Below are 27,803 nucleotides of genomic sequence, written 5' to 3'. Positions count from 1 at the left end.
TGTCCGGTACATTTTTATTATTATTTTCAGGTCAAAGTGACTTGCAGGTCACATTAAAAATTCACGTCACGATGCTGTTTGAAATGTTTATTTACATCAAACTCACACAATTTTCATATTGATGTCATTTTATGACAGCAGTGTCATTGTAATGTAAATATCCTGTCAGTTCATATATTTTCTCATATTAGTTTTATTCTGGGGTCTTCTACAAACACCTACTATACAAGCCAAAGATCCTTGCATCTAAAAATCTGTTAAGACACAAGTAAGTTGTTTCATCACCTTCAGACTAATAGCAACTAATCTAATAACAATCAGTGCTGTGCAGAGATAAAAACTGTATATAGTTTTCACAGTTATATTTCAGTATTTTATTTCATTACTGCTATACCCTTGAAATCAAAATAGACACATGTTGGTAACTTTTATTTAAGCAATTTTTGCAGGCCTAAGGCTTTATTGTTACTTTAACTTTAGATGATGTTTGTTTTGAATTTGTGAATCAAATAAGGAAGGCATCACTAGCATAATTTAAAAAACAACAAAGGTTTCATTCATGACAGTTCTCACTTAACTGCAAACAATGTGGCATTATCATGAGCTTGATTTATGCTGGCATTATAAAGGAAGTCTGCCATCTTCGGTGTGTCCAATTATTCTGTGAAGAAAAGGTAAAGCAAAAATAAACACATTCTGGAAAGAAACTGTTTGAAACTGGTGAGAGGAGCCTGAAGTGAGCATTTTGCCCACAGGAATTATTTTTCCTTTATTATTTAAAACATGAAGAGATGATTTACATCATACTAGTATATACATCTGATATACTGATATAGATATATCTATATCTATATCAGTATATTACACTCATTATGACAGCAAATGAGGAAAGGCATAAAATGTCTCTTTGAAAGGCTTACCTCTGACTGTGAGTTTAGTTGCAGACTCTGCCCTTCCCAAAGAGTTTTCTGCAACAACCTTGTACTCCCCGGTGTCTTTCGAGCCAACCCTCAATATGAGCAGAGAGCATACTCCACAGGTGTTGGAGATTAGGTAGTTAGTGTTTGTATTCAGACTGACACTGTCGCGGAGCCATGTGACATGAGGTGTTGGATCCCCTTTTATAGCACAAGTCATATAGCATTCATACCCTTCAGGAGCTGTGTGGGTTTTCAGTGGGACAATGAACTTGGGAGGACACAGCAGATTGCACGTCTTTGATTCTGGCATTTTCACAGTGAACTTTTCTGGAAGAAAGGAAACATGCAGTGCATTCTAATTGTATTCATCTAACATTAGAAAATGTGTCAATACTGTCTTGATGATGGCGCTACAACAGAATAGGGCTGGGCCATATTATACCATTCACGGTAATACCGGTATAATGTTAGGCAACGATAGGAAAATGAAATATCGCGATAGAATATGAGTACAATGCGCATGCGCAGTGCCTTTGTTTTCATACGCACATGGCCGATTGTTGAGTGAAACAGATGAACCAGATTTGGTTTGTAAAAATGGTGCAATTTCAGTGATGTGGAACTGATTTGGTGTTTGTCCGTCAGATACACGACAAAGCACATTTTTTTGCAGAACATGCAAGTGGCCGTTGTTACTGTCGGACTAAGATGCTCTTAAATCTGTGAGTAATCTGGGTCCTAAACTCCGTATGCTTCAGGTCAAACGAACACTGCAGCATCACTGAGAGTTTAAAAACTGTCTAAATTCTTTCATCTTTAATAAAACGATCAGCATTGCTGCTTTACCAGGTGTAACTATGAAGTTTAACTTCCAGGCATCCATGAAAACAAAATTTATTACATTTAACGGAGTTAGATTTTAGCAGGAAGCTAGCAGAAGTTAGCTCGCTAGTTTCGCTAGTTACCTAAGCATGATATTGCATGTTCTGACTGAGAGATTTCTGAAAAAATTCAAACGTACAGCTCTACTATCACTTCCAAAATAAATGACGACAGGAAACTAAACAGCAGTGACGTTTGTAGGGTTACTGAAGTTGGGCTAACTGGTATATAATGATGTGCTACGTGATCGCTAGCGACACAGCTATGTTAGCATAACATAAACAGTGAAGCTGGAGGACGAACACTAACACTTTTCCATTTATAAAAGTTAACGTGAAGGTTCCTGATAGTTAGAGACAAATGCAATCGCATGGCAGGTTGCTGTAAACGGACCAAACTTCAGTCAGGAGAACAACTGAGATAATCCATCCACAATACAAGGTTAGTCATTAATATACTGCAACAACATGGGAATAGAGCAGCTGCCAGAGAATTCAACATTAATGAATCAATGGTACAGCAGTGGAGGAAGCAAGAAGAATGAGTTTAATAAAGTTTGATTTATCTGACTGCTTTGTTTTGCTTAATGCACCTTATAATCCGGTCCACCTTATGGTCCGGAAAATACGTACTGCACACTGCAGTTTAATGTTGCAAAGCACCTCTTTTTAACTTCAGCGGATATTATACATGGTTATGCTCAGGATATGTCAGCCCATTTCTACTGGAAATGCCTTTTGGTTAAACTTTCAGCAAGGAATTTGCATTTGCACTGTTACATTTTTATAAAGCTTTAATGTACATAAAAACCAGCTTTTTGTTTAAGTGAAAATAAATGGAAGGTTGTCTTTTTGCGCTAGTAATGTTGTGGAGTTGTATTTTGTCTCGCATCAATTATATTGTCAGTTATACCGTTATCGTGATAAATATTTTTGGCCATATCACCCTGCTCTACAACAGAATTATTAGAAAATGAAAGGAGATACTAGTCCTGTTCGTGTACTAGAGTTTGTCATAATCATACAGCAAAGCAAAAGGGAAACAAGGTTAAAACTCTAAAGTTTTAAATATCAGTGGATAAGTCATAAAAACAAATACAGATAAATACAGCAATGCATACCCATTGTCCACATTATTTTTATATATTTATTTATATATATATATATATATATATATATATATATATATATATATATATATATATATATATATATATGAGACACACACACGGCCCTATGACATCAGTGTCAGTGCAAATTAAGTAAAATAGATATGGTCACAGACAGTTAAACTTTATTTTGTAGCTAAAGAGTCATTTAGTTGTTAATATTTAATACTAGATTTTCTTAAAGCTGTACTCTTAAAAATTGCAGTTCTTCTTCAAACTAACATGTCTTCCAAAAGGACAGGCATAACCATGTGCATACCTTTTTTGGCAGGAATCAGCCACTTGGGGGATTCAGAGGGTTTGGAGGAGCCCATGTCATTCTTTGCATAGACTCTGAACTGGTATTCTCGTCCTGGCATTATGTTACATGCTGTGAATCTGTTGTTGAAGATTCGATCTGCAATGGTGTTCCATGTTCTTTTGCTTGAATCACGCTTGGTCACCATGTAGTGCAGCCTGTCATCACGTTTCTCATCTGGAGATGCTGTCCATGAAATAGTCACAGTACCATGCACATTTTCATCTAACTCCACAGGACCTGGAGGCTTGGGCTCATCTGGAGTTATAAAGAAAGTTTAGTTTTTTCTTTTGTCCACAGCATATGAAATGGAAGTTTTACAATTAATACAAGATTATACCAAACACACCTGTGACTCTAATTTCAATGCTGATTGTTTCTTGCCCAACAATGTTCTTGACAATGATTGTATAGACTCCAGTATCTGAGCGCTCAGCAGAAGGAATGAGAATCTGGGATGTACCCTCTGCATTACTGATGGTCACTTTTTTAGACACTGGCACGCCATCTTTTAGCCAGATTACATCTGGCCAAGGAGAGGCCTAGAAAGAATACAAAGATGTAATTTTCTTAGTTTGTAAGAAGATAAAATAAGATCCCTATATGTCTGTTGTCACAAATATAGTAATCAAGTTATTACCTCAAAGTTAATGTTGAATCGTGCTGAATTTCCTGCTCTCACCACCATAAAACTCTTAATTTTGGCATCAGTGAATCGGGGCCTCACTATGTAAACAGCAGGATGAAAGTTTGTCAGAACAAAATTTAATATTGGGTAAAAGTTACAGGAAGACAAATCTCGCAAGTAGGCTTTGGTGGTAATAATTTGGCACAGAAGATGATATTTATACATGGAGCAATTCAAATGTACCATGAGCAGTGGAGACACTGGGTGCATTGATGCTCAAGGAAACTACCTCAGATTTTAATCTGGTATGTATTGCCAAATATTGTGGTTGTACCTTTTATGCTGGTTATTAGATTTCTGAAGTATGCAAAATTCTGGTAATTTCAAGTAATTGAAACTATATACTTAACTTGAGTCAAGCATTGCTTAGTGGAAACAAAACAAAGAATAATTACTGAATTTATCATTATTATGTTGCTTTGTAATCATGACATTAAATATAACATTTGGAAATTTTCTCACCAGGAGGAGGCATAGAGATATGGTAGTTATCCAGTTCCTGTGGCTCTCCATGGCCTCCTTCATTGATAGCAATGACTCTTACCCAGTACATAGCCATTGACTTCATGCCTTTTACTGTATAAGACGTCATGGTTATTGCATTCAAATTACAGCGATCCCACTCTGTGTTTTCTGCAAGCCTGATCTCCACAAAATATCCCTTTGCTTCATCTTCAACCCCCTCAATGTCCTTGGGTTTTGTCCAAGACAAGGAGATGGTTGTGTAAGTGGAATCTGTCACTTTGAAGTCACTGACTTTACCAGGAGGTTCTGTAAAATATGATTCAAAGACAAACATTATTTTTACACAAAGCTAAATATAGTCTAAAAATGCCAACCGTATCAGTTTCCACCTACTTTTAGGGTCTCTGGCAAACACGAATTCTGAAGGGGAGCTGAATTCACCGGCTCCAGAGTTATTGATCGCAGACACACGGAATTCATACTCCATGCCCTCAATTACATCTTTCACAGCAAATTGCTTCCCTGTAAGGGAAAAATTTGAATTGCAGCAATAAATCATTAGGACATCACTGTTGTGCTGTCAAGTTATTCTAACATAAACAAACAGAAACTGGCTGTGAATAAGAAACCTCTAATCATCTCATTGGGTGGATTGACAGGGCCCCATAAGTTGCTGCCCTTCTTGCGTTTTTCAAGGTTGTATCCCAGAATACTGGTTCCTCCAGTATCAGCAGGGGGAGACCAGGAGAGAGTGATACAGTCTTTGAAGGCACTGACAACCTTGGGTGCTGATGGAGGTCCAGGGTATGCTGTATACAGAAAAGAGTGGGACTAGTATGTTTTTCATTTATATTTTTTTGTCTAAAGATTCATTAAAAAAAAGGTTGTCTACTTTTGAGGAACTCTGAGAATGACACAAAAGCTGAACAATAACTTTATTTCATTAGAAACCATAGTGGTCAGTTGGAATTAAAAGATATTCTTTGCATTCTCTTCAGTTATTTAGCTACCTTAAATTAGAAGTCTTGCCACATGAGAAATTAGCACAGCAAAATGTTTCCATTCATTCTCTTGAAATGTACACAGCTAGATTTATTACATTGTTAATGAAAGCTTCTGCCTGACTTTTAGTTGTCAGTTTTTTTCCCTAATTCAACAAAGATTTGAATAGAAAAAAAATGTATATGGGAAAATGAAAATAAGGTTGTTCAATTTATTGTCATAGAAGTAAGTTTGCATAGTTTATTTAAAATAAAATAAACAGTGAGTGTCCTATCTCGCAGCTGTCTGCAGACCATTCCCATTTTCAATTTGTGAAAATTGAGGAAAGTCAATTTTATGGTGAAGCACTGGAGGAAAAACACAAAAAACAAGTACCTGAGTTTTTCAATAAAAGGTTTTCTTTTTTTACCTGTAAGATTTGCCTTTTGAATGTTGATGACCAGATCGTTAATACAGTGGTATTTTGAGAAGATGGCATTTAAATAATTGTTATCTTAGTTCACCTTTTGTACCAGCTTGAATGTCCTCTGTTTCCATCAGTTCACTGATGCCCATTTCAGTCTCCACTCTGAGGCGATAGCAATACCTTCGGCCATGGTCTACATCCGTGTCCCTGTACTTGGCCTCAGGACCAATTGGCCCCAACTTCTTCCAGGTGTTACGGCCAACTTGTTGTCGTTCAAGGATATAGTTTAATATCTTGCAGCCACCACTGTCTTTTGGGGGTCTCCACTTGAATTCAACTGCAGAGGAGGAGGCTTCAACAATCTCTAGAGGTCCCATTGGAGGAGTAGGTTTATCTGTTTGAAGAGAAAGTACAATACAGAATATTCATCTGTGCAGAACCAAGATTTTTAAGTGTATTAAATCCAGTGTCTTATGCAAAAGTGCTATACACACACACCCAGTACAACAAGTTGGCTGAGAGCCTCCATAGTGCCAAACTCATTTTTGAGTTTAATCTTGATTTCACCACTATCTTTACGCTGAAGCTTCAATAGCAGTAGACGGCTAGACCCCTCTGAATGCTCTATCTTGATGTTTGCCTCCTCCGAAAGCTCTTCACCCTCACGGTACCACTGAATTTTTATAGGTTCCCGTCCAATAAAAGCCAAGTTGAACGTAGCTTTGTGTCCTTTTTTCACAGTGACAGGAGTTTTGAATGCTTCCAGATCTTCAGCATTAAATCGTGGTGGATCTAGAATGAGTCATAAAAAAACAAAAACATATTTCAAGCACTGTTATGCTTTGTAGTTACTGTATGTACAATAAATAAACTTATTTTGCACTGCTCTTAAAAATTATTTTTCATCATGAACTAAACACTCTGCTTAATGAATGATGCAGACCTTGTGAGCAAGAAAATAGCTATTGCAATACTAATGTTTTTACCTTCAACAGCAATCTCAGCCTCTGTCTTACGCCCGTCTGCTTCAAATTTATATTTCCCTGCAAATTCTTCTGTGACTTTATGAATTTTCAGTCTGTGAAATGTTCCATCCTTTGAAATAGTTAACCCCTCAGATGACTTAATCTGGAATAATAACAAAATAAAAATGCAGACATAAGTGTACAAATTAGTTTTTGATTGCAAGTGAAAATTGTTTTCTTTTAAAAATAACTTTCACTGAACACAGGCAATCCCTCAACATGTTTGTACTGTCTGCTCATATTAAACCATGTTGTGCTTTTTAAATAACCTATTTTAACATTTCGATGCATTCTCAATCATCCAGGAAAGTAAATCTCCAAAAAGTTGATTCTGTTCATCTGGACGTAGCGCTTTGTGGGAGAAACGTTTCGTCACTCATCCAAGTGACTTCTTCAGTCTCAGCTGACTGCAGGTTTCCCCAATCTTATAAACATTTGCATAATGACTGAAACCAGCCCACTGAAGGAACAATGGGCTGGGAGGTCAATTCCTTAATCTTAATTATGCAAATTCTCATAACCATTGATCAACAACCACTGACCAAAACCCACTGATCAATAACCACTGATCAATAACCACTGATCAATGGCCACGAGTACCATTCACAGAGAGTTGGGGAATGGCTGCAATCACAGCATTTTAAGATGGCGAAAGATGTACCCTTAGGCCCCCTCCTCGATTCAGAGATGGTCTTTTCCTTTTCACATAAATGGCCTCCTTGACTTCACGCTCAAACCAGCGTTCCTCCCTGTCTAGGATGTGTACATCCTCATCCTTGAAAGAGTGTCCACTGGCCTGTAGGTGTGAATAGACTGCAGAGTCCTGGCCTGACAATGTAGCTCTTCTGTGTTGTGCCATCCGCTTCGCCAGAGGTTGTTCGGTTTCCCCAATGTATAAATCCTGGCAATCCTCCTGGCACTTAACAGCATACACTATGTTACTCTGTTTGTGTCGGGGGACCTGATCCTTGGGGTGGACCAGTTTTTGGCGCAGCGTGTTTTGGGGCTTAAAAGCCACAGAGACCCGGTGTTTAGAAAAAATGCGTCTCAACTGCTCCACTCTTTCAAGGATGAGGATGTACACATCTTGGACAGGGAGGAACGCTGGTTTGAGTGTGGAGTCAAGGAGGCCATTTATGTGAAAAGGGAAAGACCATCTCTAAATTGAGGAGGGGGCCTAAGGGTACATCTTTCGCCATCTTACAATGCTGTGATTGCAGCCATTCCCCAACTCTCTGTGAATGGTACTCATGGCCATTGATCAGTGGTTATTGATCAGTGGGTTTTGGTCAGTGGTTGTTGATCAATGGTCATGAGAATTTGCATAATTAAGATTAAGGAATTGACATCCCAGCCCATTGTTCCTTCAGTGGGCTGGTTTCAGGCATTATGCAAATGTTTATAAGATTCGGGAAACCTGCATTCAGCTGAGACTGAAGAAGTCACTTGGATGAGTGACGAAACGTTTCTCCCACAAAATGCTACGTCCAGATGAACAGAATCAACTTTTTGGAGAGACTATTTTAACATTGCACTCAGCAACAAACAAATCCTAACAAAAAAGTAACTTCAAGGGTCAAATTGCATTATATTTCTTCATGTCAATATACAGTGTTGTGGGACTCGAGTTTGAGACCCCTGATATAGCGCTTTGTTCTATAATAATATCTGCCTGTCATCCATGGCCAAAATACAATGTCTTTAGATAGTGGGGTGAAGCCAGAGTACGCAGAGGAAACCCATGCAGATAAAGTCTAAATGCAACATGAACAGATTTAAGACCATGAGCTTACCTCTTCCCCATCTTTGTACCAGACTCCCACACAGTCTTCACTGCTCACTTTACACTCCAGCTCTGCCGCTTCTCCAATAATGGCTTTGCAGTCAGAAAGCCCAGCATGAAAGTGAACTCCTGGGTCTGAAGATTTATCAAACATTAAGTTAGTAATTGCAAATACAGTTTCTTTTATTTCATTTTTGTAATTGTACATTTAGAATTTTAGTGATTTGAAGATTTCCATTCATGCATGCAGGAATGCAATTGTGGACATACTTACCTATTTTATTTTTTACTTATAAAAAAGAAGTTTTTATGACAGAAATTTCAGATTTGTAGTAGCTGTTTAATCCAAGTTGGTAAATGATGCAATAAGAGTGGGTTTTTGGGGAAAAAAATTACTTGATGAAGATCTTTTTATTTTTTTTAAAATTTGTAGCTTGTCTCATATGGCATTGGTCTTCGTCAGCTCAAGCCAACTCTTGGCACAGCTCAGGAATGTCTTCACAGAGTCGTCCATTTGTATCTGTTCACTTAATTAGTCTTGGAAAAAAGAAAGATTTACTATTAAGATGTCCCACTTGGGATTGACCTTCTTGGTCAGTGAAGGAGTATGTCGTTTTTGCTGGCATAAATTCAGCATCAAGTGAAATATGGAAAAAAAAAAACACACCCATGAATCTGGTTTAGGACATAGTCATCCTCCAAGGTCAGTCCAAGTTGTCTTCCATCTTCCAGTTACGTAAGAGTGCAACTACACAAAGTATTTAAGTGACCAGTTAAAAAATAAATTACTCCAAAGCACTGATTCATCCTGAATTAACTTTTAAAATGAAAAGCAAGATTGTTAACACAGAAAGCACAGAAAGCACAGATGCATAAAAACCACATACACACACCACACCCAACCTTCAAATACATAAAAAGACACATGTAGACGCAAATAAACAAATTGTTGGCAGCTAATCCACCTGTAGGTCAAAAAAAAAAAAATTAAAATTATATAAGTAATGGTGTTCTGTTACCTAAAAAATATGTGAAGTAGTTTTAACAATTCTGGGACAATTAAGCTAAAAAAGCATTAGTGTATCAAATTTAATTGATGTTTCCTAAATAAATGCATGTTCAAAGTTAAATCCACTTGTCCTGACCTGTAATCATTGTAGGAGGTAATTTATCCAATTAGACATTAAATCTGCTCTTCTTCTTAATGATCACACACTTCTATTAAGTCCCAAGCCACTGGAAATGTCATCAGCTCATCATATGACTTCACAGAGTCGTCCAGAAGTGAGATTGCTTCCCATGCAGCAGTTAATATAGCACCTGTAATCTTACCACAAAGTGTCTCGTCAAACAGTCAGCCTTGCTGTGCACTGCCTGAACGTTTGCCAGCTGCTGCTGGCTCATCATCATCTGCACCCTCACCATTTTCAGGAGATTCATCACTGCCTGCTGATGGTCCAGTGCCATTATCACCATTGGTATCTCTTGCTTCTCAGTTTTTTGCTTTTCAAGTTTAAGGAACATCACCATAAATACCATCAATCCAGTATTTCTCATTTGCTGTTGGTTAAGCCTTACAAATAACATTGATAAAGTCAGTAATAATAACAAATATTTACATAGATAATAAAAACAAACAGCAATCGGTACAACAGAGTGGTGGAAAAGGTGATCTCTAAGTTGAATAGTATTTCTTGGTATATGTGAAAAATAAATAGATGAAATAACCAAAAGCAGTAATACATGTGATAAAAGTGGTGATCCTTTTTAAATTTTCTAGTGCTTCAAAAAGTGGACAGTTCATGATTAGATATGTGAAGTTGTTTGGGTTTTAATAATCTTTCCTATTTGCCTACTAAATAGAAGACCTCAAATGATTCAAACATGACATTTATACAGCATAAAAACAAACATGAAAGCACAATACACATAAAACACAAATACAGATCACTTTCCATATATGTGAAAGCTTTAAAAGAGAGTTTAAAATGTAAAAAACATATATGCTAGTTTTCAAGACGAGACACAAAAACAAAGAAAAGCAGGCATAATATACAACAGTTTTTTTCTAATTTATTAACTAGAGGTTTTCATTGTTTCTGGACTGAAAACCATGTGATCTGTAAATACATGGTTGCACTACAGATGACTCATTAAATGACATTATATTTGAATGTTGGATTGTCAAGAAGCAGTAAACTTAACCCTTTAGCTTGTTTAACATCCCAGTGTTCTCTTACTTACTGAGTTCTGGAATTTGTTATTATTATTATTATTTTTAATCCACTTCGTGGGGCTTAATTTTGCAGTTGACATAGCAGAGTACTGAAAAACTTTGTAAGATATCAGCTACTGCTTACGCACCTGAATCTAAACTGAAGTATTTAGAATTCCCTACAGGTATAATGATAGCGATTTTCATTCCCAATGACTTATTTGTCAATAAACTACAGCATGCAACCTTTACATTGCTTACCAATAAAAGGTTCTTCAAATGCCACATTTACCTTTTTTCAGTGTTTTTCTTTTTCACAGGAAACCACAAGTCTCCTCATTGATTTGTGGTTTCCTCATCATTTATATTTCTAATTATTTTATAGCACTTTTATACAGAATAGACTGCTAGTAATATTAACACCGTAAATGAAAAGTTGTGTAATACAATACAAATTAAATAAATTGAAAGAGAATAAAAATGGTCAACTCTTTTTTTTATTATATAATTCTGTGTGTAGTGCAGTACAGTATTAACAACTTACCTATTACTGTATCTGGAACCAGAGGACCAGCTCTCACACGTTTTCTGCGTTTTCCTCCTTTACCTCCCCCCTCTCCTCCTACACCCCCTTCTCCTCCCTCTCCTCCTTCTCCTTCCTCTCCTCCTCCTTCTACACATCCTTCTTCTCCCCACTCCCCTTCAAATGAATCATATTCATCTTCTCCTTCACCGCCACCGACTCCTACTCCAGCTGCGCCTTGAGCTCCACCTTTTCCAATGGCTGCAGCTCCATGTCCACCTTCTTGTCCACCAGCACTGGCACCACCATCAACTCCATTGCCTGCACCCCCTGCACTTCCTGCACCAATACCACTGGTACCACCAGCACCTGCAACTGCAGCAGCACCACCAGGACCACCTGTCCCGCCAGCACCAGCTGCACCCCCGGTACCAACAGCACCACCAGCACCCCCGGCACCAACAGTTCCATCAGCACCACCAGCACCGGCAGCCCCACCAACACCAGCAGCACCCCCGGCACCAACAGTTCCATCAGCACCGGCAGCCCCACCAACACCAGCAGCACCCTCGGCACCAACAGTTCCATCAGCAGAGGCCGCGCCACTTCCAGCACCGGCTCCTTTTTTCGCACTTTTCCTTGGAGCTCCGTCTTTACCAGCTCTTGCCGCAGCCTTAGCTTTAGCTTTGGCTTCAGCAGCTGCCTTTTTAGCTGCTACTTCATCCTCTTGGGCTGCTGCTCCAGCGGCTTCTTTCTCGGCTTGGGCTTTCTTTGCAAGTTCCAGTTTTTCTTGCAATTCTTTCTGATATTTTTCTTGCTGCTCCTTTGCTATTTTCAACAGCTCCTCTTCGTTGCTACCTCCAGCCATGGTGGTTTTCCGAGCCACCTTTTTGCCCTTACTTGCAGGATCTTTGTCAGCTATGAAAAATATATCAGATATATTTGTAACTTGCAGCTGGTTTTGGAAAAATTTTGGAATATTCAATTTTTTAATGTGAATTTTGTGATTTTTTTTAAATTATATATATATCTATATATATACATGTGTGTGTGTGTGTGTGTGTGTGTGTGTACATAATTCTCACCTTCAACTATAAGCCAAGCGTTGCAAGATTTTATTCCTGCCACAGCAGCATAGATACCGGCATCCAAAGGCATGCAGTCCCGCACAATCAATTTGTGGATGAGCTTATCCTCAGATATAGTAATTTCATGTTTTTCACTATTTGACAGCAGAGCACTTTTGCCATACCATTTGATCTCGTTCTGGGGTGCAGTTAGGACACATTGAAAGAGGGCGTCCCCTCGTTCTTCTGCCTTGACTTCTTGTATTTTGACAGCAAATTCGACTGGAGTTACTGAAAGGTTTTAAAAAGACACAAAAGAATCAGAGAAAAACGCAATCCATTATCTAAACTGCTTACCCTGTTCAAGAACTCTTTCATCAGAGCTGCCCGAACTTAATGAGTTACATTAATTTAAGCTATGAGTACATTTCAATCAAATGGAAAAACACGATTTATGGTTAACAATTGTATAAGTAACAATAAAAGAAGCTGAATAGACCTAAACCTTATCTAATCTTAATACCTGGATTAAAGACAGACCTTTAAAATCAGTGGAGAACACATTGACACCCTCAACATCCACTGAGTAGAGTCCAGCATCTTCTACTCCTAGTTTTTTGATTTTGAATATGTATTTTTTGCCAACTTGTTTCAAACTATGTTTCTGCTCATCAGCCTCATCTTTGGAAAATGGAACCATGACACCATCCTGCAGAATTTAAAGATGTATTAACATTTTGATAATACGTTTAAAAAGAAAGAAGCAAGACAAAACGTAATGAGCAGTTAATTTCTTACCTTGTACAGGTACAGTTTACTGCTAGGATCCTTGAGGTCCATATCCAACTCAATTGTTGCATAATCATCATCTGTGACCTCAATAGGCTTTAAACTGCTGATATGTGTGACAAACTATGGCAGAGATATATCAAAAATTATAAAAAATGGTCAAGCGACAGTATACAATACAGCAAATTTAAAGAAAACATTATAGGCCTCTCTGAATAAAAGCAGTTTTGTTGGAGAGGCTTTTGATTAAATAAAAGAATGCCAGAGTTCTGTACCTCTGCGACCTCCTCTTCTCGTTCTTTTTTCATTTCATTAAGTTTCTTTAGCATGCCACGGAAGTCTGTGATACCATACTCAGCACAGATACTCTCATAGTCTTTCTTGTCTGCACTGAGCAGAATTTCCCAGACCTTCTCCTCTGTCACCATTGGCTTCTGCTCACGTGTTCCATCTGGATTACTGTATTGACAAGCAGCATTAAGTTAGAATTCACAGCTGTAAAGAATACAAAAAGTAAGAATAGTTCACAAGCTATAAAAAAGCTCACCGTTTTTTTAGTGTCTTTCTGAAGTCAACTGTATCTGCGGAACCATAAAAAAACAAACTTAAAACACAAATTTGTCAGTCAATATAGAAATATCATAAATGTGGGAGGCTCTGACCAAAGGAGGCTCTAGAAACTAAACCACAGCATAGCTTCATAATGGCAAGCGTCTGGGGGCTGAGGTTAATATTTTCAGAAAAAGAGTCACTGATGTCTTAAGTGGCAGTGCATAGTGAAACTGTGCTGATGTGACAGACAGATTTTTCCAAATAATTCAAATCACTAAGTAAAATGTCAGCTTGCAATTAAAATTAATGGGCAAATTGTGTAGGAGAAAAAGTGAACCACTCTATCTAAATATTGGTAGATTTAAAGAAAGCCCATCAATATCCATTTAACTTATCTTGCCAAGTTCCCCAAATGTCTTCTGTAAAATCTAATAGATGTTTTCTGAATTACATTTATAGTTTGGTTGTAATGCAGTTTGCTTATTTTCTAGAAAATGTTTCAGAAGCGCAGTAATGCATAACTTGTCCTGGTCTGATAACAAACAATTCAATTCAGTTTTATTTATACAGTGCCAAATCACAACAACAGTTGCCTCAAGGCCCTTTATATAGTAAGGTACACCCTAAAACAGGGGTGGGCAACTCCAGACCTCGAGTGCCGGTGTCCTGCAGGTTTTAGATGTGTCCTTGATCCAACACAGCTGATTCAAATTGCTAAATTACCTCCTCTGTCTTGAAGTTCTCGAGAGGCCTGGTAATAAACTAATCATTTGATTCAGGTGTGTTGACCCAGGGTGAGATCTAAAACCTGCAGGACCCCTGCCCTACAATAATACATACAGAGAAAAACCCAACAATCATATGACACTCTATTGCAGGGGTAGGCAACTCCAGGCCTCGAGTGCCGGTGTCCTGCAGGTTTTAGATCCCACCCTGGGTTAACACACCTGAATCAAATGATTAGTTCATTACCAGACCTCTGGAGAACTTCAAGAAATGCTGAGGAGTCATTTAGCCCTTTAAATCAGCTGTGATGGATCATGGACACATCTAAAACCTCCAGGACACCGGCACTCGAGGCCTGGAGTTGCCTACCGCTGCTCTATTGAGCAAGCACTTTGGCGACAGTGGGAAGAAAAAAAACTCCCTTTTAACAGGAAGAACCATTTAGTGAAGGAAACACTAAATGCTTCTAAGAAAACATTTCAAGGTCATACAACACCAAGTGTTTATGAGCTCTTACCTTCGACTTGTGCCTTTTGGAGTTCTTTGGTCTTGGAAAATCCAACTGTGAACAGTAAACATAGTTATTTATTTATTAGTTTTGTTTTTAATTCATCATAAAGATACCAGTTGCTCATGAAGATATGTAATTCAGCTTTAACACATCTGAAAGAGACAGTATTTCAGAGAATAAAAGTCTTACCTTCAATAACATTTAAAACAACAGTGCAAACAGCCCTTCCATATTCATTTGTTGCAAAACACTTGTAGGTGTCAGCATCTTCTGGAGAAACTTTAGGGAACTAATGAAGCACAGAGCTGATGTCATTTTTATTATGTTTGACTGCATATTAAGTGTTGTTATTTATTTCAGCTCACAATCACTTGTACCTTGAAAGTGCTATTGTGGAGCTTACCTCAATGGTGTGTTCGTGGGTTGCCTCATCATATTTTTGTAGGCACACAGAAGGATGAAAAAGTATTTCTCCATTTGCTCTACTCCATGTCACAGTAGGGGTTGGGGTTCCTACTATTATGGCTTTAAAGAACGCAAATTTACCTATAATAGAAAAAGTTGAGGATTGTTTAGTATTGAAAAAATAACTTAGTAAATGGAAATGTTCCAGTTACAAATGTTCCAGATCATGTTAATACATTAAATTAAGAAATTCTAAAATGATTTCTGTTGCCACTGCCACTGAGTGTGCAGAAATGATAGGTTTGAGGCTTTTCCTAGTTTTCTTCATTTTTATGATATTTATTTCAACCCAATATTACAGGAGATGTTTGGCCATAATGCACAACACCATGTCTGGCAAAATCCAAACAAGGCATTTCAGCATAAACGCCTCATACAAACTGGCAAGCATGGTGGTGTAGGGATGATGATTTGGTCTTGTAGTTACTGACAGTGACATAGTGTAGTATGTCATGTGTTTTTATTCAACTAAAAAAAACAAAACCCTCCCAGTACATAAAACCGCAGTGGTCAATAGCATTCAGTAACCCAGATAAGAACACGCAATACCCCTTTTCTTCAAAACTGGATTAAAAAATCCCATCCTTTCGTGAACCTCGGGACCAAAAAATGGTCCCGCCCCAAAAGTGCTCTAAAAATGTTATATATCAATATTTTTTTCTACTTTAAATTAGTCAATCTTTTAAAACTACTTCTGCTTAAAATATCCATGTCAAGTTTTAATTATATTTTCATTGTTTTAACCCTTTAAATCCCAGTTTTATTACATGAGCGCCCTGTTTTTTTAGCCCCAAAAAACAAAAAAACTAAATATTTTCCAAAAAAAACATTTGAAGTAATATTTGTTTGTTATTATAATTAGGCCTTTAGATGGACTAAAGATTGGCACCAACAGTCATTTCGATCGCCTTTTATTTTTTTTCCAGGAGCGCATTTCATAAAATGCACACTATCGACCACGCCCAAAAAGTGCAATAAAAATATTAAATATTCATTTTTTTTTCACTTTAAATTGGTCAGTCTTTTAAAACTACTTCTCCCTGAAATATTCATATAAAGTTTTAATTATATTTTCGTTGTTTTAACCCTTTAAATTACAAAAAAACTAAAAAAAAAACTAAAAAACTAAATATTTTCCCAAAAAAACATTTGAAGTAATATTTGATTGTTATTATAATTAGGCCTTTAGATGGACTAAAGATTGGCACCAAGAGTCATTTCGATCGCCTTTTATTTTTTTTTTCAGGACCAGAAAATGGTCTCCAGGCGGCAAATGCTCCTCCTCTAGGCCGAAATAAGTGCATGTTGCCGGGGTAAGTCGCGACGATCACCGGGGCACGATCACCGGGGACTGCTTTTTCCAGCCCACACGTCCGATACCACGTGACAACAAATACGTCATTTCCTGTTGACTAAAAAAAAAAATGCACCCTCTCATGGTCCTAGGGACCAAAAAATGGTCCGCCCGATCAGCGGGCGAAGCCGCTGCTTCACGAATTTGCGTGTCATCCTTGCGCAGGGGCCATGCTAATCTTCTCTGTATCGTATCCAATTTAGCGTACGCGCTTGCCGAAGCAAGCAAGCTTGGCGAAGCCGCTGCTGCACGCCGGAAATGAGGCTTCATTTCCGGCAGGTCTGTCCAAGCAGCCTGCTGTTTTCCAGCAGAGGTCAAATGTGAAGCAAGGGCGCCACCCGGTGGACAAATAAAAAAATTACAACTCTAAGGCCTGTAGTCCAAAACGAAACCTAAGCTGGAAACCTGACGATCCCTTTGACCGTAATTTTTCTGGCGTGAAAAATAGCGTTTATAATGGGTTTCAATGGGGCACAAATCGGCCACGAGGTTCGATAGTGGATGTATGCCTTTTATTCAGCCATTTAAGCTCATTTAAAAAACTCAGACTGAAATTTTAAAATAAAATGGGAAAAAAATACATTTTTGAAAATTTGGCTATACTCCATTAAACACAGTGGAAATGGCGTGGAATTGAAAAATGCAAAGGCCACGAAATGGTCCCAGGTTTTACTGAGGTTAAGAGCTTCTCAAAAACCTGATCACAAACATGATCACATGCATCTAAAAAGTTTCACTGGAATTTATCTTTGTCATCTGTTTAATAGATACTTTTGTTAGTGACTTCAGTTTAATTACATCACCAGAACAATTAGGACTTCCCAGTATTTGTCAGTAATACTTGTGTAGGTTTAAGGTGTAGGTCAGTGTGCAGCACATTTTTTTGTATTGTATTGTGAAGCATTTGAGACATGACATGAGACTTACCCTCTTGAATAGTTAGAGCAATCGGTTTGCGGGTGAAATCTGGAGTTGTCATTCCCTCTGGAAGTTCCTCCATAAACTGTGTTATCATGACACCAGGCACTTTTGACTTCTTCCTGATGCCTAACCAAATCAAGGCATATTAGGCAATTAGGCAACCCTAATATTTCAAAGCAGACCAGATATATACAAATTTGTGTGATCCAGACTGAGGATAATAGATCACTTAAAATGTTAAAAAAGCAACTCTATAAGTCTAAAAAACAGTCATATTTTGATCAAAAAAATAACCAGCACATTTAAAGAAATTAAAAACCCAAACCAGAAAAAAAAAGAGGTCAGGGTCAATTGCAAACACAGTCACATTCTGACGTATGAATCAAGTATGTGTGAAGAGAATGCATATTCTGATGTTAAAATGCCACAATACACGCTCAAATTTCAACTGCTGCATGACAAAATGGCTAAGAAAAGCTGCATTTTATAAGATTATCTACCCCTTTTTCTTTACAAACTGCAGGTGCTTATTCTAAGGGAAGGAATAATACTTTAACAGTCAGCTTATTTGGGAATGAAATATGTCAGCTATCAGCTAGGATAGTTTCATATTGCTGAAGGTTTGTTGAACTTGCTCCCGCAGTTTATCCAATTCCTAGTGCTGTTTAAGTAGGATAAAAGCCACTTACATAGAGAAAGGTGAACAATCATAAACCGTTAATTACAGTGAATGTATAACTGAGATATTTAATTAGGTTTTTTAAGTAACTTTGTGAAAGAAGACAGAGTTGCCTATAACAATTTAACAAACCTATGGGCATTTGAAGTAGTTGTAGTAGTAAGTGTGTAGTGTTTAGTGATATTAGCATGTGCCATATTTATGGGCTTGAGTCTCAGACAAATATTTGTGTGAGTCTCAAGCCCAGTAAGATCATAGTTGGTGCTATTATAACAATAAAGTCAGTCTTTTAGCATAAAATCAGCACTTTGGTCATGTGGAATAGGTTATGCTTGTGATTGTGATTAAGAGTTTTTTCTTCTCAGTCTATTTCAATTTAATGCATACATAATCTTAAAAAAACACATTTATAATTTACTAAAACACTTACAGCTTTAGTTGTATTATTCTCAGCACAGTTTATTCTAAATTTGTGAGTATGAGAAAAGATAAAACTGAACAAAAAGGTTGAGGTTAGCTCATGCATTCTGTATTTTAAAATATGTGTCAACAGAATCAGACATGGATCTACATATATGTGCTGTACTATTAGAGTATTCATATGAACTAACCCTCAGCAATATCGAAGACTTCATCACTGATTGCTGTTCACAAGGATAAAGCTGGCCCAGGGATCCCTGGTCTTTAATTATTTTCACCTTGCGTGAAAGACCTGCAATAGGCAGAATATTAGCTACAAAATATTTATATTTTTATTAAAGATTGTGAGAGCAGAATGCCCCACCCAGCATTTTGCAGTCTGAAGCACACTGTTAAATTAGTTAGTTAAATTAAATAAGTTAAATTGCTTGCAGCAGGGGTTTCTGAATAGTATATATGGTTTGTATGCTGCACGGTGATGATAACGTTACACTGGTGTTGCTGCTGTTAGCAAGCTGGATGTTCACACTGTGGAATTTTTAGAATGATGCAACAATAAAAACAACATGTGTGCATGAAAATGTTGATCAGCTTTTCAAAATAAGACAGTGATTAGAATGACATGAAAGCCAAGCATTGATATCATAGGTCAATTTGCAGATAACATTTAAAAATAATTAGCATAAATGTGGTACGAAAAGGTTTAATTCAGTTCTGTCATTCTGAAGTAGATTGAACAAGACGTATGTTCTTGATTAAAAACAGGGTCTTTCGTAAGTCGAAAATTTTCGTAAGTCGAAGCCCCCATCGCACCTTTTGAGTGAAAGATAGGCTATAGGCTAATTGCTAACTGCAACGACGGAAGCGCAAGTACGAAAGCCAAGGGGGTTGTCACATGATTGGGAAGGCATTGTGGGCATTGTAGGCATTGTGGGCTCAGCCAATCAGAGCCAGCGGATTTTGTTACGCGGGCATTTTGCCGTAACACGGGCAGAAATATTGCCGTTAAGTTCCTTCGTAACTTGAATTTTTCGTTAAATGGGGTATTCGTAAGTCAGGGTTCCACTGTATATTATATCTGAGTTGTCTTACATCTACTTTTCTCAACATCACATCCCTGATATCTTGTTTTTTTTTACTTAAATGATTGCCTTCATTGAAAATTTGCACTACCGTCGCAGTGGAAATGTCCCTGTTTTGTTTGAATTGTCTACCAAACACAGATGCGACAGAATAAATTTTCCTTTTGTGTGTTTTTTGCATCTTCATCACTTACAATGAACCTCTTTTTGGAATGAATTAGTAATAATGATAATAACTGTACCATCTGTTGTTAGAGTCTTTGTCCCTCAGTGTTTGCTTAAAAGCTGGAAAACAAACTCATAAAAGAGATTCCACTTCATTTTTTTTTTAAAAACAAAATCTACTTTTAAAACTTAAGTAGTTATACCGTGCACCCTTACACCCTGCAAATGAATGCAGGAGGATAATGCATTTATCTCGTTAATGTCGTTCTCCTTTTACCTTGTTTCTTTTTTTCTCTTTTTTTAAATGAATATTTTTCCCTTTTTGTGTCTTTGTGTCTCATAAGGCTCTTGTTATTTGAATGATGTTTCATACACTTGGCTTTCCTCAGCAAACAACTGTACAAAAGAATGAATGATATGAATGAATAATGAGTCTATTCAGGTAGACTGTCAAAACCTGCTCACTCTCCAGTTTGTTCTTATTTTTGTCAGATGTTTGTGTTCTCAACAGTACAGTTTCAACCTTTTCGTCAGATTAGACTGACAGGACTGAATAATGTATTTTCTTTTTCATTTGTAGATAAGTAGTGCTGAACTGTTTTTATTTGATACTGTCCTACTGTAGTTAAACTCTATAGTGCATTTTTTGTTTATGTTTATTTTTTTAAAACCTCAACTAAAAAAAACCCTGGAAAATGCTCTCTAATCCTCCAAATTATTTGTTAATTTATTGTTAAATCCCCCTGTGTCTCACAGGAAAATGGCTTTGCATACGTTTTATCTTGTGAAAAAGCTCTGATGAAAAAACATTTTGGTTTATTTTTGTTTAATTTGCAGTGTAGAGATGTTTAAAGATGTTTAACTACACATTTAATCTCTTAGATATCTTAAAATAAGATCAAGAAGTGCAATTTCAATAGCACATCTCAGTGTTTCTTTTTACTGAAAACTATTTTGAAATGTAATTGTTTATTTATTACTTAACTACTTTGGTGTAGCATGACTGGCTGTGGGGGAGGTCTTTATCATCAGGAAAAGCTGTAAAACCTATAAAAAATACAGTTAAAGGCCCACAAATGTTGGCCTGCTTCATATTTTCTAAAGCTGTCCAGCGGGCCGATTTGACAGGCCGATTCTCACACCTGTGATCTGAAGATTGAGTCATTAATGTCTGGTTTCACATGCAAAATAAGTACAAATAAATATGTGCAACTTTAAACGCAACTATGAGAAAGGATTTGTTGTGCTATTATTGGATTAATTAAGATGTCATACTAGAGGTTATAGGAAGATTGAGTGAGGATGATTGTAGTACAACTGAGTACACTTTGAAATTTGGATTTAATTTAGTGTAAAATTGGTGTTGTTACTAGGGTTGCATTTAAACTATATTACATGACATCACCACGACATCACTAAATACTGCAGCAGAATAAGTGACTCATTGTGCTTATCGATGTAAAACTTGTTAGCTGTTTTGGTACTGCAAAGTTTCTTAAGAGTCAGGGTCAGAGTTGGTCAGGTCTGCTGAGTAGAACAGGCCACTAAACGCCATTGCACTAGTCACAGTGTATAAATTGTGAGATTTGCGGTAGAATATGAGTTTTATTTTTATTTATTTATTTTATACCTTAGACTGAGTAATGAAATAATACATTAAAGGCCCAAAAGTCCCAGGCCACTTACATATTTACACCTATTGGAGCTACTTGGCTATAGGAAACCATGCCGTCAGTCTCCTGTTGCACAGTTTTTGTGCTGAAGTTAACACCAGAGGAGGTTTGTAAATCTGCATCTTTACATGGTCTATAGCAGAGCTGAAGAAATTTCATGAACTCTTTTGTTACAGTGTTGTGCCATACAGTATTACAGTAGGTCTTTCTCTTCCACTCATTGTAAAGGTGGACTGCAGGTGCGTGATTTTATATTCCTCTAGCAATGGGATTAAAACTCTTAAATTCAAAGATAGATTAAAGGTTGTTACCCAGTGCTTTTGTCTGTCGTGTACATTAAATGATACTGAGAACTGTCATTTTAGCTGGTTACCTTGACATTTCACAGTTGAGCAGGAATACAAAGGTCAAAATATTTAAGAGGGTACAGAATGGTCCAAATTAGAGGAAAGTACTCAGATATAATTTACTGGTAATCTTTCTACTTATACCAAATGCACGCCATTTGCAGTTTAAAAGTAATTACAATGTAATTATATTAAAGCTTGATGAAATTTGCACTTTTTAAGGGTCCTTAGAAAGTGCAAAAATCTATCTAATGTGACAGGTGCCAAGTTGCATTAGATAGATTTTAGGAGACATTATGCCATTCCTGTAGAGCAAGTTCACTTATTTAGACTGAACTGTGCCAGCATATTGTACAAGGTTACTTTGCATTTGAATACATCTTTAAAAGTGGCATTTTTTTTTCTTGAAATTACAAGCTACAGTCAACAGATGGCAATCAACCGCAGTGCCCTCTAGCAACAGCCTGCAGACACTATTCATATGAGGGGTTTGAAAATGTCACAATGAAATGCATCTGTTGTGACACTGAAAGTCATATCATCCATTCTGGATGACACCTTTCAATGAATGATGAAGATCATATCATACATGCAACTCACCCATCATGGAATCATGCATTTACAAAGATGAATCGTTCAGGTAATTCGATTTTTTCTGTTTTGTTTTTTGTCTTTCGCTCGCATACCTTTGTCGTCTGGGTGAACTCCCTCAGAACCTTTTTTTCAGAACCGCCAACTTAACACGTAATGTGAAAGTGGGAGAGGGAACAGGACAGGTAAATATTAATCCTGACAAAAGCACCATGTTGGGTTGGAACTTCGACAGGATTATAACATATAATAGACATAAAACACCACAATATACAGTATATTCCCAGGAATCAAAAGCACAAACAGACAGACTTGAGCAGACCCAAATATTTAGAGACACATTGCACATCAAATCATTAGTCACAGACAAAAAATAAGACAGAGGTTAGCAATGTGTTGTTACAGCAAGCATGTAAATGCTGTACTGTACAACTGATGATTAGACATAGCTTCACACTTTCTTACGCATTTTCTCATGGTAGACATCTCAGGATGTTTCCTGTGCAGTGCTTGAGAGAAATTATGTATAAATAGAAAAGCAATTTGTGGAAAGATGATTTCAAATAAGCCTTCATTTTGTCTTCTATCAAACAGAGACACAATTTCATTTTCAGCTCCCTCTTTATTTGTGGCAGCTTCAAGTGTGTGTTGAATTAATCTTCGATGATCTTGCTTTGATCTTCCATGTTCCCAACGGTTGCATTGCCAGCATTGCTTCTCAGATGAATCCTGAGTATTCTTTGTCTTTGGTCATGAAGAAATCTTTTTTAAACATGATGAGAGCTTGTTTGCATCTTCTCTTGTGTTGTCAGTGATGCCGCTGATCATTTCTTTGATCGACATCTTCATTCGAGTGGAGAAGCTAGTGACTGAAAAATGACTTCTCTTCTTAGACAGAAAAAAAGAAGAAAAATAGCATCTGTTTTCTCATTGCCACACAAAATCTCGATATCTTGCAGGGATCTTGTATCGACTGCTTCCACTGAAGAAAATAGGCAGCTGTATTGTTTATCTTCTTTTTAAGTTGTTGGTGATGGCCTTCATATTACACATTTTATTGTAATTTTATTCTTTAAGTACCATTTGGCATGTCATTTTTACCTGTTGCTTTCTTGTCTTAATTATTCTTGAATGCAGTGTCACACAGCTCTTTAGTTTTAATAAAGTTTAGTTGTTTGCTGTCTGTGAGGAGGATCCTGTTCTTGTGTGTCACTGCAATAATAGAACGTACAGGGTGACAAGGTTGCAATACTAACCGTTGACTGGCTTCTTTACTTACCCGCCTGCCCAGTGGCAGTCTGATCGGTCACCTTTGACTTCTTCGACATCTTGGTTTTCTCTTGAGCTCTGCTGATTCAGAAGGCTCTGCACTAAAAGACAGAATAGGAAATCTAAAATCTACTGTACAAGTGTGGCTCAAATCAAATCCCTGATATAAGACATTTGTGTCAGAGTTTGAGGTGTTAGTCTTTTAATTTTGGGATTGTTTTCTTTTTGAAAATTTAAGCAGACGCCATTTAAAAGTTTTAATAGAGTAATGTAGTGCTTTTGAAGCAGACTGCTCTAATTACTTTTCCAGTGGCACAAAGTGATCATCAGCACCCGTTCAGCCAACGTCATTTACAGTGAATGTCAGACTTAACATGGGATTATTCTGTGTCTCAGGATTCCTTTGCATACATTTGTTAATTAACCGAGGTGCTCAATGAAACCTCATATAAACATGGAGAAGATTTGGAATTAGATTGATAATGCTGCACACTGTACAGCAATAATTATATGATCACCCAGTTAATGACAATAACTTACATGCCAGTGTAAAATTTATAATTTTACAGACATTATACTGCAAACATTTTTAAACATTTTACTGTTCTTAGAAGAGTTCTGGGATCTTCTGTACAATTCTGGACGAAGTCGGTGACAAGGATCAAATGAAATTCAAAGGAAATTCTTTATATTTAATTGCTTAGGATATATGCTTATGACTGTGTAATGCCGCAAAATGATTTGAGGATAATTAATTTGGTGTGTGTGTGTGAAAATATACATCAAAGTTTTCCATAGTACTACATTTAGTGAGATTTCTTGAGCAACAAGGGTTTCACTGGCTCAGAGTCACACCACCGTGGTCAATACATCACCTTTTTTTTAGCTCTGTAAGTGTTTGAAAGCTGAAGAGATGAAGCTATAAAGGAAAATTGTTTTTCCATCTTGACTGAAACATTGTTTCAGATGCTCAAAAGTTAAAAGTTTCTTTGTTGTTTTGGGGTTGTTTTTTTTTTAGAACATCAGGTGCAACACAACACTTTACAAATTAGCATTCGTCACAGTTCTAAAAGGTCATGCATATGGATTTATGCCATTACTATTTTTTGTTCTTGTAAAATTTGAACCAAAGAGTCATGTTAAGACGTCTTAACTTCCTCATTGGACAGAGATTCACAGTGGGTGTGGTTACTTATGGGTAAATAATATTATTGTCATTACTTTGTAGCTCAACATGGATTTTTAGAAGATAACGTTGATGTGAAGAGGTAAGTCTTGTTCACATATATATGTATATATATATATACATATATGTGTGTGTGTGTGTGTGTGTGTGTGTGTGTGTGTGTGTATATGTTACCCCTGGTTCAGGATGTGTTTGAACAGTTTTTAGTGTTTAAAACATGGTTTAGTTCCTGTGTCACACTCTACTAATGAAGAAACAGACATAACCAAAATGCTCATGACTTTGAAATGTTGCTCATGTAATTCTTAAATTTATGCTTGCTTTGTTATCCTGCTTGTTCAATGTTGGTCTTACAGAAATTCAGGCATTCAGAAAGCATGTGTGCTTGAACCTATATGAACTCCTCTAATCATTTGAAGGTTGTTAGGCTGGGTGAATTGAAAGCTGGTGTGTGGTGGATATGGGTGATCTATTGAGATGATCTTTTGAGAGACTGACTGATTTGGATGTCAAATAATCTCCACATTAACATTTCCACAAATAACTGTTTTATTTATAGTTGTGCACATGCTCTAGCATATGTTAAAAAGGTTCTGGGCTCCAGCAGTGATCTTGGCACTTGGTCTGTCTTGAGAATGAACAACACATATGGTAAAGGGAAAACAGCACGAAAAAGGAGACATCTTGCAAAAGGCAACGCTCTCATCTTCTCTTCCACTTAATAGTTGTTGCTGTGCTAGCTCTTATCATTTACTGTTTTGCTGCGGCTTGCATCTGTTTTTTTTTTTATTTTGACTTGTGGGGGAGGGGATATTCTAGACATTTTTTTTATTATCAATGCATTCCAGAATAAATCTGTCTTAGTCACTGTCCCAGAGATTCACGGATTTGTGCTGCAGGCTGCATTTCATTAAATGTTGTTACTTAAAAAAAATAAACAAAAGAAAAAAAAACATGCTTCAAAAAATCATTACATATAACCAGTATGTAGGCAGGCTGGCTGTCACTGCAGGCAAGATAACAAGCCGCCACCGCTGAAATTGGAGATGGACTATCTGAAATGCTGGGCCACTGCTACAGAAAAGTATTGGTTGTTGTTGCCTCATGTTTTCCTGTATACTTCACTACTGTACTTATTCATTATTATGTTCTTCATTTTAATTAAAAGTGGTAAAAATAGCACTGATATATTTATGATGATTGTTTTTTTTATTATGTAATGACATCTATGTATTTCTTTTGCTTACAATACTGAAATGATCTCTTTCTATGTTACCAACATGAAATGGAGTCTCAAACATATAGAAATTTGTAAAGAAGACTCTTGAGAAATTTGAGAAACAGCAGACAACTAGACTGCACCCAATACGTAGGAGCGCATGTGACACCTACTGCAGATGACTGCACCGCTGACTACATATTCTGGAAATGGCATCTGGTAGCTTCTCAAATGTCCCTCACTGCACTTTTCTACACATCACTGACTGCAGCTGAGTGCACAAGATGCACAGCTGAAGTCACTTTCTAACACAAAACTGAGTCTGATGACATGTCTTTTAGTGTCCAAGTGTTAGTGGTACTATTTGAGCCTCCCAGTGGATTTGTTTATATGTTCGGTATTCAAAACATGTAAGAAATACTTAGCCTACATGTAATATGTATGTTGTAATGAGTCTGCTGGTCTTTGTCTATTTAAGCTACTAACTACACTGAATACAGCATTTTGCTTTGTTTTTTCAATCTTTAAATGCAAGAGAGATGCACCGTATGTGCTCAGTGTTAGGAGGATTTGTACATTGTGAACTGTAGCCCTGTGAATTCATTTAATGTAAAAATAAATCCAGTTCTCTGCCAAAATACAACCCACTCCCTCTATGCAGCTTCTTGAATCTTAGGTCACATATTGATTTGATACCTCCTTCTAAACTTAGTCATCACCCAACAACCTCACAGCTCTGACCATACTGCTATGATGAGCTTCCCAGATTTAAAGCTATGAAATTCAAACTGAGAAGCCTACATGCCTTGCTTAAGTGATTTCATGCAGCAACATCAATTCTGTCCTCTTTGTAATTAAATCATGTCCTGTAAGTTTTAATGTATGTCTGAATTATTAATATGATAGCAAACCCTGCATGCACTGTAATTTTAGAAACTGAAATCAGATACCACATTCGTGACTTACAAGCACTTTTAAGCTTCAAGCTCAGTCTTTGGATAGGAAAATAGAAACATCTCTTCATGTCTCATGCATTTACACATTAGCTTTTCTATTGCAATGTTAAGCACCTGTTTACAAAGTACTGACATCTTTCTGATATAAACAGTGATGGTAGACATTGTATTCATGCAGATTGCGCTCCCAGCTGCAGACTTACAGAGGATAGGCTTTTGCAATTCATTTCTACATTTACTTATCCAGCCTTCATTTTGAGGGCCACCTACCTGCTCTCAGTCCTCTTAGCACTCTTCCCTTTCAGACAGCAGTCTGGTCACACTGTGCCTTCTCCTAATTTTTTCAGTGTAATAGATCCTTCCAGCAGTGTGCAAGTCTGAGCTCAATGCTCCTCTACTGCCCAGACCCAGTGACTGCCAAAAGCTGTTTAGGCTTTTTTGTATTAGTCGTGACCC

The 27,803-nt window shown here is 37.2% G+C and overlaps 1 protein-coding gene and 1 non-coding gene across 3 annotated transcripts; both read right to left on the bottom strand.

The window, feature by feature from the left end:
• Positions 1–27,803, bottom strand: igfn1.1 (immunoglobulin like and fibronectin type III domain containing 1, tandem duplicate 1). 2 transcript variants are annotated; one of them, XM_085353442.1, is made up of 24 exons: positions 27,618–27,803; positions 23,997–24,087; positions 17,767–17,886; positions 15,424–15,566; positions 15,210–15,309; positions 15,027–15,071; positions 13,779–13,812; positions 13,507–13,690; positions 13,241–13,354; positions 12,983–13,151; positions 12,461–12,733; positions 11,397–12,293; positions 8,648–8,772; positions 6,816–6,957; positions 6,328–6,621; positions 5,927–6,223; positions 5,051–5,230; positions 4,815–4,943; positions 4,419–4,727; positions 3,909–3,994; positions 3,618–3,810; positions 3,230–3,526; positions 921–1,247; positions 1–661 (listed from the first exon to the last, which is right to left on the bottom strand). In XM_085353442.1, the coding sequence occupies exons 2-24, from the start codon at positions 24,043–24,045 to the stop codon at positions 657–659; spliced, it is 4,512 nt and encodes a 1,503-aa protein (XP_085209568.1). In that variant the 5' UTR covers positions 24,046–24,087; positions 27,618–27,803; the 3' UTR covers positions 1–656. The 2 variants fall into 2 exon arrangements, with proteins under 2 accessions (XP_085209568.1, XP_085209569.1); XM_085353443.1 differs by lacking the exon at positions 27,618–27,803 and having other exon boundaries at positions 2–661; positions 19,051–24,064.
• LOC146632687 (U6 spliceosomal RNA) lies at positions 16,964–17,065 on the bottom strand. Its single transcript, XR_014906237.1, has one exon. It is a non-coding gene; the product is annotated as a U6 spliceosomal RNA (small nuclear RNA).

This window comes from Diplotaxodon limnothrissa, linkage group LG5 (assembly GCF_057381915.1).
Source record: "Diplotaxodon limnothrissa isolate DT_005_m linkage group LG5, D_limnothrissa_male_GT1.1, whole genome shotgun sequence".
NCBI lineage: Eukaryota > Metazoa > Chordata > Actinopteri > Cichliformes > Cichlidae > Diplotaxodon > Diplotaxodon limnothrissa.
Note: the sequence above shows the minus strand (reverse complement) of the source record. Positions and strands in the feature narration are given on the sequence as shown.